At 39.3% G+C, this 17496-nt stretch overlaps 2 protein-coding genes across 4 annotated transcripts in view; one reads left to right on the forward strand and one right to left on the reverse strand.

Annotated features, from left to right (window-relative positions):
* Positions 1-2086: 2086 nt before the first annotated feature.
* LOC124879736 (protein C1orf43 homolog) lies at positions 2087-9125 on the forward strand. Its single transcript, XM_047384461.1, has 7 exons — positions 2087-2407; positions 2497-2598; positions 2690-2798; positions 2890-2943; positions 4634-4800; positions 4885-4943; positions 8718-9125. The coding sequence occupies exons 1-7, from the start codon at positions 2345-2347 to the stop codon at positions 8923-8925; spliced, it is 762 nt and encodes a 253-aa protein (XP_047240417.1). The 5' UTR covers positions 2087-2344; the 3' UTR covers positions 8926-9125.
* Positions 9126-9215: 90 nt separating this feature from the next.
* Positions 9216-17496, reverse strand: part of tuft1b (tuftelin 1b) — a 30413-nt gene continuing 22132 nt past the window's right edge. For all 3 annotated transcript variants that reach the window (XM_047384458.1, XM_047384459.1, XM_047384460.1), the window contains exons 6-12: positions 16672-16755; positions 15893-16003; positions 11688-11911; positions 11438-11543; positions 11188-11271; positions 10196-10287; positions 9216-10108 (exon numbers count right to left, since the gene is read on the reverse strand). In XM_047384458.1, coding sequence (XP_047240414.1) covers positions 10036-10108; positions 10196-10287; positions 11188-11271; positions 11438-11543; positions 11688-11911; positions 15893-16003; positions 16672-16755 — 774 coding nt within the window. In that variant the 3' untranslated portion in view covers positions 9216-10035. The remainder of the gene's footprint in view (positions 10109-10195; positions 10288-11187; positions 11272-11437; positions 11544-11687; positions 11912-15892; positions 16004-16671; positions 16756-17496) is intronic.

A 17496-nucleotide genomic window follows, 5' to 3' on the forward strand; every position in this document is an offset into this window, starting at 1 on the left:
ACCAGCTCCCCCACGACCCACTATGGAAGAAGCGGTATAGAAAATGACTGACAAATTTTGGGCTTTCTGCTGTTATGTGCTTTTTTGGTGTTGCTGAGTGACAAACTTTTTATACAGGGGCATAAGAATGATGATGAAGGAAAATAGTGTAGTAAAAATACTATTACCACTACTAATAAATGTGAATAATAATAATAACAACAGTAGAATTAATATCTATGGATTCTATATAAATACAAATAGGCATCTGATTTAAATTGCAGTATTACCATTAAAAATGGTAACAATAAGACAATGGTGTAATAAAAATACCACTGCTACTATTGCAGCTACTACTACTATTACTACCACTAATAATAATATTAATAATAATAATAACAGCAGGATAAAAATGTATGGATTGTTTAAATATACAAAAATACCTCTGAGTAAAATTGTAGTTTACCATTATAAAAGGTAACAGTAAGATAGGTAACTATTAATAATAATAATAATAACAACAGCAGGAGTAGATTTTATGGATTGTATATAAATACAAGATATTTTGTATGAATGCATTTAAATTTTATATAATAATAATATAGGGAAACCAAATATACAATTTTTAAGGTGTTTTAAGTGTACATTAAAAAAAGCTTGATAACTATAGGGGTTGGACAATGAAACTGAAACACCTGTCATTTTAGTGTGGGAGGTTTCATGACTAAATTGGACCAGCCTGGTAGCCAGTCTTCATTGATTGCACATTGCACCAGTAAGAGCAGAGTGTGAAGGTTCAATTAGCAGGGTAAGAGCACAGTTTTGCTCAAAATATTGAAATGCACACAACATTATGGGTGACATACCAGAGTTCAAATGAGGACAAATTGTTGGTGCACGTCTTGCTGACGCATCTGTGACCAAGACAGCAAGTCTTTGTGATGTATCAAGAGCCACGGTATCCAGGGTAATGTCAGCATACCACCAAGAAGGACGAACCACATCCAACAGGATTAACTGTGGACGCAAGAGGAAGCTGTCTGAAAGGGATGTTCGGGTGCTAACCCTGATTGTATCCAAAAAACATAAAACCACGGCTGCCCAAATCACGGTAGAATTAAATGTGCACCTCAACTCTCCTGTTTCCACCAGAACTGTCGGTCAGGAGCTCCACAGGGTCAATATACACGGCCGGGCTGCTATAGCCAAACCTTTGGTCACTCATGCCAATGCCAAACGTCGGTTTCAATGGTGCAAGGAGCGCAAATCTTGGGCTGTGGACAATGTGAAACATGTATTGTTCTCTGATGAGTCCACCTTTACTGTTTTCCCCACATCCGGGAGAGTTACGGTGTGGAGAAGCCCCAAAGAAGCGTACCACCCAGACTGTTGCATGCCCAGAGTGAAGCATGGGGGTGGATCAGTGATGGTTTGGGCTGCCATATCATGGCATTCCCTTGGCCCAATACTTGTGCTAGATGGGCCAAGGACTGCCAAGGTCTACCGAACCATTCTTGAGGACCATGTGCATCCAATGGTTCAAACATTGTATCCTGAAGGCGGTGCCGTGTATCAGGATGACAATGCACCAATACACACAGCAAGACTGGTGAAAGATTGGTTTGATGAACATGAAAGTGAAGTTGAACATCTCCCATGGCCTGCACAGTCACCAGATCTAAATATTATTGAGCCATTTTGGGGTGTTTTGGAGGAGCGAGTCAGGAAACGTTTTCCTCCACCAGTATCACGTAGTGACCTGGCCACTATCCTGCAAGAAGAATGGCTTAAAATCCCTCTGACCACTGTGTAGGACTTGTATATGTCATTCCGCAAAAGGAGGCCCTACACCATACTAATAAATTATTGTGGTCTAAAGCCAGGTGTTTCAGTTTTATTGTCCAACCCCTGTATATTGGCTCTTGGTTTTTCAGAAACTTTTAGAAGTACACATTAAAGATGGGCCAAAAAGTATAAATTAAAACCTGACTTTGTAAAATAAAGACATGTTAAAATAAACATTTATTAGAACTCATTCCATAGCTTTGTACTTAAAAATTATGTTTTATTTGCGTGCTCTCTTGATCTAGACTCCTCACCAGTTGGGGGCAGCACTGCTGCACGGTTGTTGTCACCCTGTCGGTTCAAAGCTAGCTCAAGCTAAAACGGATAACCTCAAAGCCTATGATAAGGGGTGGTTACGTTGTTATTGTATAATAACCTTTTTATTAGCATTATCCTGGCGCTGAGATGTTAAAAAACAGTCTGCTGCGGTGGTGGTTTTAGGTTTTTTCTTTTGAAGCTCTTCCTAGCTACCGAGCTAATGTAGCCGCAATCGTTGAATGTTTTGAAGTTTAGATACAGAATGGCAGATTCATCGCCTCTGTCCGGGGTCAATGTTGTTTTGGTCATGGCTTATGGCAGCTTGGTGGGTTGCTTACCGTTTATGACACAACTCTAATAAACAGTTGTGTAATATTGTTTTTACTGTAAATATATGTCTGGCTTTGTGTGCAGGTGTTCGTGTTGCTGTTTATCTTCGTCAAAAGGCAAATCATGCGTTTTGCGATGAAGTCCCGCCGTGGACCCCACGCACCTATTGGACACAATGCACCGAAGGTACCGACACCCGTCTCGTATTTAGGATATGGTAGCTATAGCTTAATCAGACGATTATTCAGTTGAATTTTACACATGGATCCATTGACAGGGTTTGAGGGAAAGCATCGACTCCAAACTTTCCAGGGTCCAGGTGATCCGCTTCGAGCCTCGGCTCTTATCAGAAGGGGATGACCGAGTCAGGCGGGGATCACAGACGAGTCTGTCACGTTTTCTGCTCCCTTTATTACTCTGGAAAATGCATGTTTTTTTCATTTTGGTATTGTGACAAACCCTTTCTCTAACTCCAAGGTTGCTACAACTATCTGTACCGAATGAAAGCCCTGGATGCCATTCGTGACTCAGGTGAGTTTTAACATGTAGTTTCTGATTAACTCCAACTATTTCTTCTTAGGGAAAAGGAGCAGTAGAAACTTAGTTTTATCTAAAAATCCGCAAAAATGTATATTCTTGAATCAGTTAGGAAATGTTCCTTTCATTTATCTAATTTAAATCCCAGTCTTTTAGATCTTTATACTAACATGGTAACTCTTGCTCTAAATCTTTAGCTATTCAGCTCAATCCTATAATTTGAGATTTTGCCAGTGTATCCAGTGGCTATTTGAGCAAATGTCTGAGCATACGAATGTTAGGAGGCATGTCTCTAAGCAGCATGATGTTGCTGTGTAGATTGTAAACATTCAATACTACACCCTCCTTGCCAATCAGAAAACTGCACGGTCAGTGGAGTACCAGTGTCTTTCTGCTGTTGGATGTCATAGTTGCGAGCCTTTACTTAGCTGTATCATTGTCTTTACCTTTTTATGTAGACGCTGTGTGTGAGGTAGAGCTTTTCTGAAAATATGATGTATTTGAATTGCCTGAAATAATCTCTAGATTCACAGGAGGAGGAAGGAATTGCTGTTTGGACCAGCTCATTTCAGCTTACCAGTTTCAGAGAAGTCTCAGGCCCAAAGAATTGAGCAAAATTCTGATTTTAGATCAAGTAAAATATGATTGATGGAAAAACATATTGCCCAAACCCAGACTTACTGAAACTGCTTAAAATAAAACCCTGTTTATTGCAGTAGTTAGTCTCACGCTGAAAAAAAAACTAAATTTAAGTGTATATATTGCTGTTTATACTGGTACTACTCAATTTTTGCCAATATGGCAGCACTTCTTCCATGTAGTAGTGTTATCCGGCTGAAAGAACCAGTCACTATCCATTTTCACCTTTGTGAATGTCTTTATTGTTCAGTGCACATTAGTGCAGAGAACTCATCATTTTATGCAGAATTAAAAAATACACATCTAAACTAAGATTCTGCTTTTATGTATACAGCTGTTTATGTAAATGAAAAGAAAACATAAACATATTACATAACAAAATTAGACAGAGCTGTTAACATCAATAGAAATGATAAAAGTGGTAAGAAATAAATTCCGTGGTTCGCATTATGGCGCATTAAAATATTTTTACAGCATCGGTATTTCAAAGAGTTCATCATGGAATTGCACCCTAGCAAGGTTCCCAAGGCCTTTGGAAGAGAAACAGGCCCACAGCATCACAGATCCTCCACCCCACCTAACAGTGGGCATGCAGTGCTGTTCACCTCAGAGACAGAAGTTTAGGTTGTGACTTTAAAGCGAAATCATAAGCCTTAGCAGTCTTCTTCCTGTTAAAATGTGTTAACCCTTGGCTGTATGTATGTTGTCTGAAAGAAAAATCACATTGCATGTCATACTTTGAAGGATGACACTAAGAGAACATTCTATTTTTTTTATTGTGCTACTAATAACTTTGCACTTTTTCAAAGTACAGGCCTAAATTTGGCTAACATTAATCTCACAGGTTCAGTCAATGTTTTTATTGTCTGTGGAAGTGAGGGCTTTAAACATTATTCCTACAGCAGTATATGACATTTCAGTTGCTGAATCAAACTAAATAAAGTGATAAACATTGTGCTAAACATTAGGGTGAACATACATCCTCTATGATTGGAGTGTTTGCCTTTATTTCACCTTTTCTAACCTTTTGGTTGTTCCTGTTCAGGAATTCCTCTGCAGGAGATAAGCGGCACTCCCAGTGCATTTACTGGGCGCGGCTTCAGGAACTGGCTGGTGGAACTGCGCAATTCCCACTCCTTGATAAAGAGCAGCCGGAGCGCGCTCATCGATTGCTTACTTGAAGGATATGACAGCGCCCGCCATGGAACTGGGGTAGGTAGCGGAGCTGCCTGTTAACCCCTGTGGCTAATGATGGAGGGAACACCACTAACGCTCCTCTTGTCTTGTGTGTATCAGGTGTTTGGTGAGGCGGAGTTTCTGGAATACCAACAAGCTATTGATGAACTGGTTGACGTGTAAGTGCTGCCATGCTGGTCGAGACTTGCAAACTAACAATTTTAGAACAATTTAATTCAATTCAGTTTATTTATATAGCGCCAATTCACAACACATGTTGTCTCAAGGCACTTCACAACAGTCAGGTTCATACATTCCAATTAGTCCTAACCATTGAACAGTGCAGTCAGTTAGTTATTTATTCAAATTGGATAAAATGTTTTTCTGTCTAAGGAAACCCAGCAGATTGCATCCAGTCAGTGACTTGTAGCATTCCCTCCTCCTGGATGAGCATGTAGAGACAGTGGACAGTCACTGGCGTTGACTTTGCAGCAATCCCTCATACTGAGCATGCATGTAGCGACAGTGGAGAGGAAAAACTCCCTTTTAACAGGAAGAAACCTCCAGCAGAACCAGGCTCAGTGTGAGCGGCCATCTGCCACGACCGACTGGGGGTTTGAGAGAACAGAGCAGAGACACAAAGAGAACAAAGAAGCACTGATCCAGGAGACCTTTCTATGGGAAGGAAAAGTAAATGTTAATGGATGTAGCTCCTTTAGTCGTTTCATCTAGAAAGAAAGAACAGGTAAACTCTGTGCCAGTTTTCAAGGTTAGAGTCTGAAAGAGAGCACATAGAGTTAGTCACAGTTAAGCTCAGTCAATTTCCATGTCTAGGAGAGAGAAAGGGTTAAACACTGAAAGACAGGGCTATGTGGATCATTGGTAGAGGGTGAGCATTAAGTTGTTGCCAACAGAAGCTCGGACGATTCCCCTCTCCAGAAAGGTGTCACAGGTAGACACAGAGCCAGGTCAGGTGTAGCTTCTAGGAAGAGAATAGAGAGAACAAAGTTAAAAGCTGAAATAACAGCAAATAATGCAAAATTGGAGAGTAGTGTGAGAATGTAGCGAAGAGGGTGAAAGTGGTCATTATGTCCTCCAGCAGCCTAAGCCTATAGCAGCATAACTACAGAGATAGTTTCAGTTCAGATTATTTAGTTAAACGGCGCTTATTTACAACAATGTCGTCTCAAGGAACCCCACAAAGGGTCCCACTGATGGTCATTGTTATACTAAAAACCACAAGGATTGGGATACCTCTCTCTGTCAGACTGATTATAACCTTTGGAAAAGAGAAGGGGTCACACAGGTAGCAGAAATGGAGGGTGTGTTTGCACCTCAACCATAACAAGTGCCTTAGTTGACATTAATCTCACTGGTAGGTGGAGACCTGAACAGCTTCCCTACAAAATCTAGAACTAGTAGCAAATAGTTTTATTCTCTTTATTTCCAATCATCCTTCCTCATCAGTGAAATATGAATTTGAATATGAATTAGAAATAGTTTAGCATATTAAAAATGTTCTGCCAGTGTATTTACCCTGCTGTACTTCTAAGCTTCATACAGTTCCACTTAGTTTAAATCCAGTCAGAGGCATGAATGTCAATTTACAAAAAAGTGAACCAATTATAAAAAACTGCAACTTTAATGAGTTTTAAAGACAAAAATATTTGAGTTTATTTGTGTATTTTCTTGGATCCAGGCAGGCTTAATTCTGGCTTGACATTTGTCCAATCGTATTAAAATGAATTTCTAAATTCATTAGATTTGTTGCCTTCCATGCCCAGACACCTGACTTTCTATAAGGAGGTGTGGATTATTCTAGAAGCTTGTTATTAACCTGCTTTATCCATTTGCAGATGCCCACATGTGGAATACTTTGAGTTCAGTTGATTTATTTATTATTAATTCACAAAAATTGTTTCTTTGTCACTTTTCAACACAGATGCAATTTATAGACAAAAATACATCAAGTCGGTCCAATCATATAGATTCATATACAATTACAGACTTACAAGTTGGATTCTAGTTATAATACAATGCAGGCAAACTCTTTATTTTGGCCACTGGTAAAAAGATTTCTTAGACCATTCAGTTGTAACTTTGCAGCAATCCCTCACACTGAGAAAGCATGTGACGACAGCAGAAAGGAAGAACTTTCATTCAACTGGAAGAAACCTTCAGCGAAACCCGGTTTAGTGTGTGGAGCCATCTGCCACAACAGACTGGAGGTTTGAGAAGACAAAGCAGAAAATGATAAACGGACACGCTGGTCCTGGCTGACGTTTTATGTGAAAGAAAAAGTTAGGTGTTAATGGCAACAGTAGATTTTTTCCCCCAGTGATTTAGGAAGGAAACAGCAGAACAAAAATGCTTAGCCAGTAGTACATACAGGTGTTGGACAATGAAACTGAAACACCTGTCATTTTAGTGTGGGAGGTTTCATGGCTAAATTGGACCAGCCTGGTAGCCAGTCTTCATTGATTGCACATTGCACCAGTAAGAGCAGAGTGTGAAGGTTCAATTAGCAGGGTAAGAGCACAGTTTTGCTCAAAATATTGAAATGCACACAACATTATGGGTGACATACCAGAGTTCAAAAGAGGACAAATTGTTGGTGCACGTCTTGCTGGCGCATCTGTGACCAAGACAGCAAGTCTTTGTGATGTATCAAGAGCCCCGGTATCCAGGGTAATGTCAGCATACCACCAAGAAGGACGAACCACATCCAACAGGACTGACAATGCACCAATACACACAGTAAGACTGGTGAAAGATTGGTTTGATGAACATGAAAGTGAAGTTTAACATCTCCCATGGCCTGCACAGTCACCAGATCTAAATATTATTGAGCCACTTTGGGGTGTTTTGGAGGAGCGAGTCAGGAAACGTTTTCCTCCACCAGTATCACGTAGTGACCTGGACACTATCCTGCAAGAAGAATGGCTTAAAATCCCTCTGACCACTGTGCAGAACTTGTCTATGTCATTCCCAAGACGAATTGATGCTGTATTGGCCGCAAAAGGAGGCCCTACACCATACTAATAAATTATTGTGGTCTAAAACCAGGTGTTTCAGTTTCATTGTCCAACCCCTGTATGTGGTACATACAGTATCAGCAGTAGCTCCTTCATTGCCTTCTGGAGGAAACACTATGGTCAGACAAGAGAAAGATTAAGCTGTTCGGCCATAATTTTGAGAAGACACGGCTTCAAGGAATCCGACCTGGGACACGGTCACAGCTGTTGAGGAATGGTGGTGGCAGCACCATGTTATGGGACTGTTTTGTTGCCAGTGGTATTTATGCGTTGCACAAAATGTATGGAAGGATGAAAGAAGAGGACTATCTCCAAATCCTTCAATTTCACCTATAATTAGCAGCTAAACTGTTGAAACTGGACCACACAAGGGTGTTCCAAAAGAACAATGATCCCACATATACATCAAAACTAAATTTCAAATGAATTAAGCAAGGGGGAGAAAAAACAAGCTCCTGGGATGTTCTCCTTAAACCTCTGATCTTGACCCCAGTGGATATTTATGGACTATGCTAAAAAGCTGGGGTTGTGGCTGTAAACAGAACTTTACCAATTCTGCCAAAAATTATTCCAGTAGTTTGCTGGCGGCTAGAAAACTTGTGGTTTCTTTGAAACTTGCTGACATTTATTTAACCAAATATAAGAGAGGGTGTATGTATACATTTGAGCCTGTATGTATAGTTGTGCCCCAATTTGGATTAGAGAAAAATATTTATGAACCAAAACTAACATTTTTAAGAATTATTGAAGGTGTGTTGCATGATTAATGTTCCATAAAAAAGCTGTTCCAAGTAATTCATTAAAAGTCTAAAATGTATGACTGTCCTGCACATGAGCATTAGAGCTGCATAAAGATAGTTTCACTGATAGTAACAGATGTACAGGTTGACACAATCATCCCCATCTCCTCCCCTCCAGTGTGAAGGCCTACTCCAGCAGCACCAGCCTGGACCAGCAGCACCAGTCTGCAGCCAAAGACCTAACAGGCTCCCCTGTGCGCAGCACTCCCTCCACCATCCAGGTCACCTACCTGCCCTCCACGGGCCAGCGCAGCAAGAGGCCCAAACACTTTCTGGAGCTCAAAAGCTTCAAAGACAACTACAACACGCTGGAGAGCACTTTGTGAAACTTAGACTGATGTGTGCACAACCAACCTGGTATAGATTTCCTTTTAAATAAGTTATTTAATTTAATAACTAAATGTAAATACAAATTAGTTTTACTACGTGTTTGTACAGATGTAAAATATTTAAGTTATAACTTATTGATGCTGTTTGTATTGATGTGATTAAAGGTGGAGAAATAAAGCAACCACACCTAATTCTATTCCTCGCTGATCCTGTGCTTTATCGAACCACTAGGTGGCAGTATAGTCCTCTATTAAACCCGTGAGAAAAAAAGCTACCAACATCACAATCAGGTTATTCTGTTTTATTTAGGTTTAAATAAAAGTGGAGAAAATCTACAACAACATGTTCAGCTTTGGGGGTTCTATCTACAGTGTTTATAGAAATACAACAAAGTGTTAACAGAAAGATGTTGGATGCAAACAATACAAAATGTTAAATAAGCATTATTAAACATCATTTTAGCAGAAGTAACGCCTGGACTGGAAGAAAATAGTTTGGAGAATGATTACGAGTGTAAACCCACCATAAGTTAAGAGTTTTAATATGTTAAAATGTTCTGTTTTCTTTTCACATATGAGACAATTTGATGTCAGAAACATATCCTGACACGTAAACAATGTCTGTGCAAAGCACAGGAATTTGACCCGCATGAAAACTTTTACTGGTATATTAAAAGGTGCTAAAACCCTCAGAGCAATAGGATTAATTTTTAATTTGACCCAGACTAGTTGGTTTGGCTATAAAACTGATCATTATTCTTCACAAGAGCCAGCATGAAGTTCTTTGAACTCTTGCCAATGTATCCTGAAGGTTCTCCTGTCAAAGTATAAAATCACAGACTTGTGCCTGTGTGAAACATCCAGGAAATCAATACATGCCATTTATTTGCTTTTGAAGAGTTCATCATGTTGTACTATTTGTTTTTTTGACATGCAACAAAGATCCTGAATGTAAGAGCCACGAATATAACAGCTAACAGGTGATAATTTTAAAACGAGGTCCTTTCACTGCAGATCTACTACATATAAATCTGTATATATATATTAATAGTGGATAAGTAAAAACATATTTACAAATTTGTTTTAGACAATTTCCTTGGATGTTGCTTAGGATTTGATCTCGATGACTTTGATGAAAGGCAGGACTTTGTTGGTCGGGGATGTTGGAATCAAAGGTTTGCTGCACAAAAGGACAACAGTAAGCCTGTAGATCAGATCAGCTTTGATGATGATGAGTAGAAATGGAAACCTGGAGGCATTTCCTCACCTGTAAACAATTTCTGGCTTGTTTTCTGTGGACAGGGCAGGAGGGTCCCGTCCTGCTAGGAAGTGCTCCATATGGTCGTGCAGTTCCTTGTTCTGCAAGCAAAGAGAAATAAAAAATTGAATTTCGTGCTCGACTTATTTGGTGTAAGAACACAGATGCAGGTCGTGTTTTTTTTTAAAGACCAATAAAATTAATGCTTCTTTTCAGGTGTTTAAAAGACTTTCTAATTTTCAATTACTCTGGAAAATTATGATAAAAGCAAAAATGTAGTTTTATGAACAAGGAATTATCCATACAAGCGTAAACGGGCGAATATTGTTTTGACAATTTACCTTTTCACATTTTATCATGTTACAACCACAATGTCAGTGCATGTTATTGGGATTTTATGCCTGTTGTGCATGGGAAGGAAATGATGCCTTGTTTTAGAAAATAATTAAAAACTCAAAAAATGCCTCGTGTATTTTGGGGTTTGTCTCCACAATTGTCTTCCTGGAATGCCCTGCATTTAACTCCCTCCATCTTCCCATCAACTCTGATGTGCTTCCCTGTAACTGGTCAAGAGAAGCTTCCCCACAGCATGATGCTTCCATCACCAGAGTTACCATAGGGCCCTTTAATGCTTCTCCCATTAAAGTTCTCCTTACCCAGCCTTCAGTTAAGGTGAACGTCCATGTCCTGGTAGCTTAACTGTTGTGCCATACTCTTCCATTTTCAAATAATGATTTTGGAAGTGCTCTGACATGTTCAAAGCCTGAAATATTTAATTATCTAACCCTGCATTAAACTTGTCTGTAATGCTGGGTTCCTTGGTTTTCATGATAAAAGTAGCAAAATGCATTGAGGTTTGTGGTTATAATGTTAAAAATATAAATAGTTTTACATATTCTGTATGAAAAGAAACTTCAGAGTCGGAGCAATGGCTACTTTAAAATGTGAACATATGATTAGAGGTTCAATCATATATTCCCTTTGACTGGGTGGTTGCTGACCTCAGCCTCCAGGAAAGCGACCCTCTCCTCCAGATCCATGATGACCCGATCCCTGTCTTGGAGTATAGTCCGTGAGTCCTGCAGCTGTGATACGGGCCAAAACAAACAAGGACAGTAATATTCAGAAAAGAAACCACACAAATTACTTCTGCATTTTTAGCAGCAACACACAACGCCTCATTTCCTCATTACTGAGAATGTATGGGTATCTGTCTGCACTACTAGGAAACCTTTAACTGTGCATAAATACCTGTTCAATCATTTGACGGAGCTTCCTTTGCTGACATTTCAGCATGTCATCAAGGTGATGAATCCTTTCCTTAAGCACAGCCACCTGATTCTTGAGGTCTTTGCACCTGCGGACACGATAAAAACGGTTTGGAACCAACAATAAAACCATCCGCAGGTTCTGTCTGTCAAACCACTACCTGGAAATGTAATAGAAGTTACCCGATACTAATAAATAATGTTATTATTTAAAGATAAAAGTAAATTCCTACCTTTGCTGCTCATCTGCTCCTTCCTCTCTGTCTTTTTTAAGTTGCAGCAACTCCGCCTCTCCTGCCTCCATCTTGTCTTTGAGGAGGTTGCTCTCAATCCTCATGCTCTCCAGCAGCCTCTGCAGCTCCTCCACCTGTTGGCCTTTTTCCTCTGACTGCAGCTCCACCACCTGCAGACGTTCTGACTGCTCAGCCAAGCGGATGCGGTACTCTTTCGACTCAGCCTGGAAGATGATGCACAGATGGACATTTTAATGAGGCTTGATGTAAAACAACATCTAATAACATTCTTCAATGAACTCTTTAATGCAGTTAGAGCCAGGATAACCGGCATGTTTTCTGCCTTAAACTGGTCTTCTGACATTCGTTGGTCTGTTAGTTATAAATGCATTGATAATGTGCATGTTTTCTTATAGTGTATTTCTTTAAAATATGGCTGGTAATTATGGCCCACAGAATGTACACATTGGGTTTTCTAATATCATTGCTTGTTCCACAACAGAGACAATATAATAAGAAATTTGCCCGCCATTATTTAATTGCAGAAAAAATTTAACTAATTAAAAAAAACATATAATCATATATTCTGAGAAAACAAAAGTTAGTACACCATTCCCCTCATAGCTAGTGTTACCCTCTATGGTAGGGCTGTCAAACTCCAGTCCTCGAGGGCCATTGTCCTGCAACTTTTAGATGTTCCTGGTCCAACACACCTCAAACAAATGGCTGCATTTCCTCCTCAGAATGCAGTCAAGTTCTCCAAAGTCCTGCTAATGACCTAATTATTTGATTCAGGTGTGTTGAAGCAGAGAAACATCTAAAACTTGCAGGTTACCGGCCCTCGAGGACTGGAGTTTGACACCTGTGCTCTATGGCTTAAATAACTTTACTGAAATACCTCAAGCCATCTACCAGTTTCTGGCATCAGTCTGTGGAACATTCGCTCCTCTTCACACCTACAGCTGTTAGATAACTGAGTTGCTTTCATGCACAGCCCATTTCAAGTCACCCAACAGCATCTCAATGAGACCAGGACATGGACTGACTGAGCCCAAGACTTTCCATTTCTAAATTCTCAGCCGCTTCTTATGTGGATTTACTGCTCCGTTTTGAGTCACTGTCATGTTCCAGCTTAAATTTATTTTTACAGATCTCACATTTTCACTTTGCATTCTATGAAGCAGAGCTGATTAGGCCGTGCTGCAACAAAACATCCCCAAACCTTGACACTTCCACCATGCTTCACAGTTGGTACGTTGTTTTGGTAGTTTCCAGGAAATGCTGTATTTTGCTTACACCCAACATGTCCTTTGTTCTGCTGTCCAAGTAATTTTAGACTCATGTGTTCATGGAAGATCATTAATGTTTTTCTTATTGAGTAAAAAGGTCATCTTCCTCAAAAGGTAAGCTTAATTTAGAGAGACATGCCCTTTCACATCAACGTGGTAAGAGCCTGCTGTCGGTCCTGTCATGATGATATTTTAGGGTTGTTGGAGACATCTTTTTCCATCTAGGCATCAAAGATCTAATGAATGATTTCTAAGTCTTTCAAAATGTCTCCAAATCTCATAACCTGCTTCACTCTTTATGAAGCCCCCAGACAGCTCTTTTGATCCCACCTTTATGCTTACTCTCACTTCAGTCAGGAAGACCGCAAACTAAATCTGAGCTTTAAATGGGGCAGACCTTCAAAATGCAGAGTAACATTGTTTTTATCATGTGCACCAGATGTGATATGCCTTATGTGATTTTAGCCATTTTAGGTAGAAATTAATGTAGCAGCATCTTCATTTATTTATCAAAAAATTGCATTTTATTTTGAAATGACATCTTACAGAAAGCCTTAAAAGATATTTTCTTTTGATAAAGTTAAAGCTATTTTTACATTACCTGAATCTCTTGTTAAAAAAGCATCTTGTTTTTGTCTTGTTAAACAGATATTAAATATCCATATGTCCAAATATGTAAAAAATGCACAGGCCTAATTATTTGACTGCATATACAAATAATTTGCGTGATTTCTTCGTATCTGACAGGTGCTTGAATAGGTTTTGACCAAATCTTAGAACATGTTACCAATATTTAAGGGGTAAAGCATGAAATTAGGAAGCCACTGAGTTGCAGTCTAGGTCGTGCTATTTAGATCAAAACAAACAACAAACCAAACCCTTCTTTATGTCAACTTAATATTCTGCCAAAATGAAGGGAGAAAATTATTTAATAAAATCACTGAGAATGAATCAGAGAATATACTGATCTGTTTTTACACCCATGAGCCTGAGTCATGTCCTAATGGGTTTTAATCTGAGATCCACTAAAAGCTAATGGACAACAGTTTCTCAGGGTGGAAATGATGGGCATCTTCACTTCCTGTTGATTTTAATGTATCTTCATCAGAAAACAATGTACAAGACAATTTAAGCTGACAGCAAGCATTAGTTGCTTATTTTAAGTTTCCCATAAAGCCCGAAGTCACATTTCTATACATGGTTTCAGTTTAAATGTTTATTAGTCCTAGCCTAAATTACTGGCACCCCAGGTAAAGCAGTGCAAAAAGGTTTTTATTGCCTATAGCATTACCTCACACTGAGGGTGTGAGAAAAATCTTTAATAATAAGTATTCAGAGGGGAACGCATGTCACATTATAAATCTTTGTTTTCAACAAAGCCAAATTGATTAGTACCCCTCCTATAACATTTTCAAGTTCTGGGGACTGAAATTACCATGTAAGGAGGCGTATTTGGGTCTGGTGAACCATTTCTGGCTAAATTTGTCCATATGTTTCAGTTCATTATCCCGCTGAAGCATCCAATGATGGCCAGTTTTCACTTTACTAGCAGAGTTCACTGGAAATTAGTTTGAAATCTCCAGCAGTTCTTGATACACTAAGAAGGTTCCCAGGGCCTTTGTAAGAGAGACAGGCCCACAGAAGAACAGATACTCCACTGTACTTAACGGTGGCCACGAGATGCTATATCTTAGCTTCACACCAGATCCGCCTTGGGTGTTTGCAGCTAATAAACTAGATCTTTGTCCTATCTGACCATAGCTTCCAGTTCCAGTTTAAGTTCCAGTAGCGTTTAGAAAAGTCTACTTGTTGATGTTTGTGATAGTAGGACAAGGAAGGCTCTTTTTCATGGCACCACTCCCTAACAGCTGACTGGTTTGTAGGTAGTGTCTAATAAATTGTCATGGAGACTTTGTGACCTCATGATGTAACTCTTTGCTGCAAGGCTTGAAGATCTTTTCCATCCTCCCATGTGACTAAAAGAAATGGGCCCCTGTGCCACATTATAATTTACACCTTAGAGAAAAAGAAAGTCAGATCACTACTAAGAAGTTACTAGAAACTGATGAACTTAAATCACAATAATGCTTAATTTACATTTATTTTAAAGGGGATTTAAGAGGTAGCAATAATTGTGCAACAAATAAATTAAATAATTTCTTGAAGTGGGATGTTTTTCTCTAATAATTAAATGGACTAGAAATTAAAGATGGAAAATTTGAATGCTTTTTACACATTTATCTAAGTTTAGCTGTCGGATTCATATGGGGTTGAATTACAGAATATTTACTGCTAAATATTAGATTATTAAAATGCTGTAGAATTGGCACGCACTAAAGCTGAGAACAGCTCTGACTGCAATTATTAGAGTGAATCTATGATCTCTAATAAAACCCTTTCTAAAGACTTTAGCATTCGACATCCAACTTTAAATTAGAGCAGCTTTCATTAATCAATTATCATTCAAGAGAGTTAGAGCTAATCACTTATCCAAAGACATTTTAAAAGTTGCTTATTTAGGACATAAAAGTGATGTCAACCCTTGGTGGTAATACTAAGTTAAAACCAAATTTGGATTTTTGTGGCTGGCCAAGTTCTCTAATTTTCTTCTCCACTTAGATGCTGGTGACAAGAAATTGAGTAAAAATACATGGAGATGAGTCAGTCTTTAGAGGAAATGATCTCACATGTCTTGTGCTGCTAACAAAAAGCTGATAAAGACATAGTAAAAAATGTTCTTCAAGTCTGGACAGATCCTTTAGAAACCCTTTTAAAAGGTGGAGCTTAACAGAATGTGTAATGAACTCCAAAGGCGATATTATGGGATAACAGTTAAAGCAATGTGAAAGCAGCAGAGGGTTGAGTCATAGTAGGTGTTCAGAAATCACGTCATGTTACTCATTTCCTGACACGGACCTCCAGTCTGTCCCGCTCCTCCTGATGCTGCTTCTCCATCTGCTTCAGCTGCGCGTAGAGACGCCTGGTCGCCTCTCTGAGCTTGGCGCTGTCCTCCTGATTGTCCTTGAGCTGTGAGAGCGGACGGACACAGAGGGACACACTCGATTAGGTCTAATCTCACAAAACTACTCAGGCCTGTGAGGATAGCAGGCGATAACGAGCAGATAACACAGGGCTAGCCTTAGGACACAGCAGCTTTTAAACTGTCTAAATATAATCTTTTATCTCCAAACTGTGGTTTAAGTGGACAAATAATTCAAATAATTTCCCTTTGTACTTCGCTCCTTGCATAGTTACATAATCTGACAATAAGAAAAGGAGGGCGGTGTAAACTGAGCAAGGCTTACCTGTATACAACCCACACACCCACAATCCTGCAGATGATGGTGTGGGTTTACAGCAGATCTTATAATGTGCTGAGTCTAGCATAACGCATGGGAAAGGTAATATGAGTGGGAGCTGTTATTAGTGTCCTTGTGCATTTCCTTTGCAGCATCAGGTTTAAAAGGAGCTACATCTGAAAGGCTGACCCCTTTTTCACTGTATACATGACTTTCATTTGGTTTGAATAGTTATAGATGCCTTTAAATATGCTGCAACTGAAAATGATTTGTGCCACGCTTATTTATTTATTTCAGTCCGTTTATATTCATATATGAAAACAACAAATAGTCTCATCAGAAAAAACAACAAAACTGGGTAAGATGCAGTAAAACACCAGAGCAAGGTGAGCTCACCAGAACGTCAAGGGAGACATTATTGTTGTTGGTGACGGGTGGTTGGTTGCTGGGCAATTTGACTCTGAAGTCGTTTGCTGGAACCTGAAAACAGAAACGCAGTGACCAGTCAGGAAAGTTGGTATTCATGTTTTCTTTTATTCCTTAAAGAAAAACAAGAATTTTTAACTTTTTTCCTACATAGAAACAGAATAGGGCTTTTGTCCTGAAACTGCCAGTCTAAGCTCAATAGATGCTGGCACAGTTGGGCAAGTAAAGCAACTGCTTTTTGTTTTTCATCCCCCATCATTCCCTGCAGACAGTAGGGGTGCCTCCAGAGTGTTTTGTAAGTCAGATGAGGCCCAATTATAATACTGGGGTCAGCACACTAAAAGCAAAACGCATAACATAATTTCACGAGACTTATTTAGGCATGTTGTTATAGTGGGGCTTAAAATACAAGTCGCAGAAGAAAATCTGGGTGCTGGGAAGCAAATTTATAGGGCTTGTAATTACAACCCGATGATGATGATGCCTTGGGTTTTGCCTCTGGAAAACAGACAAAATTCTGTAGAAACTTGAGGCAGTGAAAGAGCTTATTGTACTAATGATTTCATCAGCTGTAATGAAGCTTTATCAGTCATAGAAACAGTCCAGTGGCCATCTTTTAGGCTACACCTAGCTGTAAACTTTAAATAGGCCAAAGTGTACAGCGTAGATTGGCAAATAAAGTTTTTGTAAAGGAAGAAAATAAAATGGCGTCTTCATGTAAAATGACTGCAGGGACCATACTAATAGTTTAAATTTTACGAAACAGGGCATGTCGAATCTGATTTATACCCTTAT

Source organism: Girardinichthys multiradiatus, chromosome 13 (genome assembly GCF_021462225.1).
Source record: "Girardinichthys multiradiatus isolate DD_20200921_A chromosome 13, DD_fGirMul_XY1, whole genome shotgun sequence".
NCBI lineage: Eukaryota > Metazoa > Chordata > Actinopteri > Cyprinodontiformes > Goodeidae > Girardinichthys > Girardinichthys multiradiatus.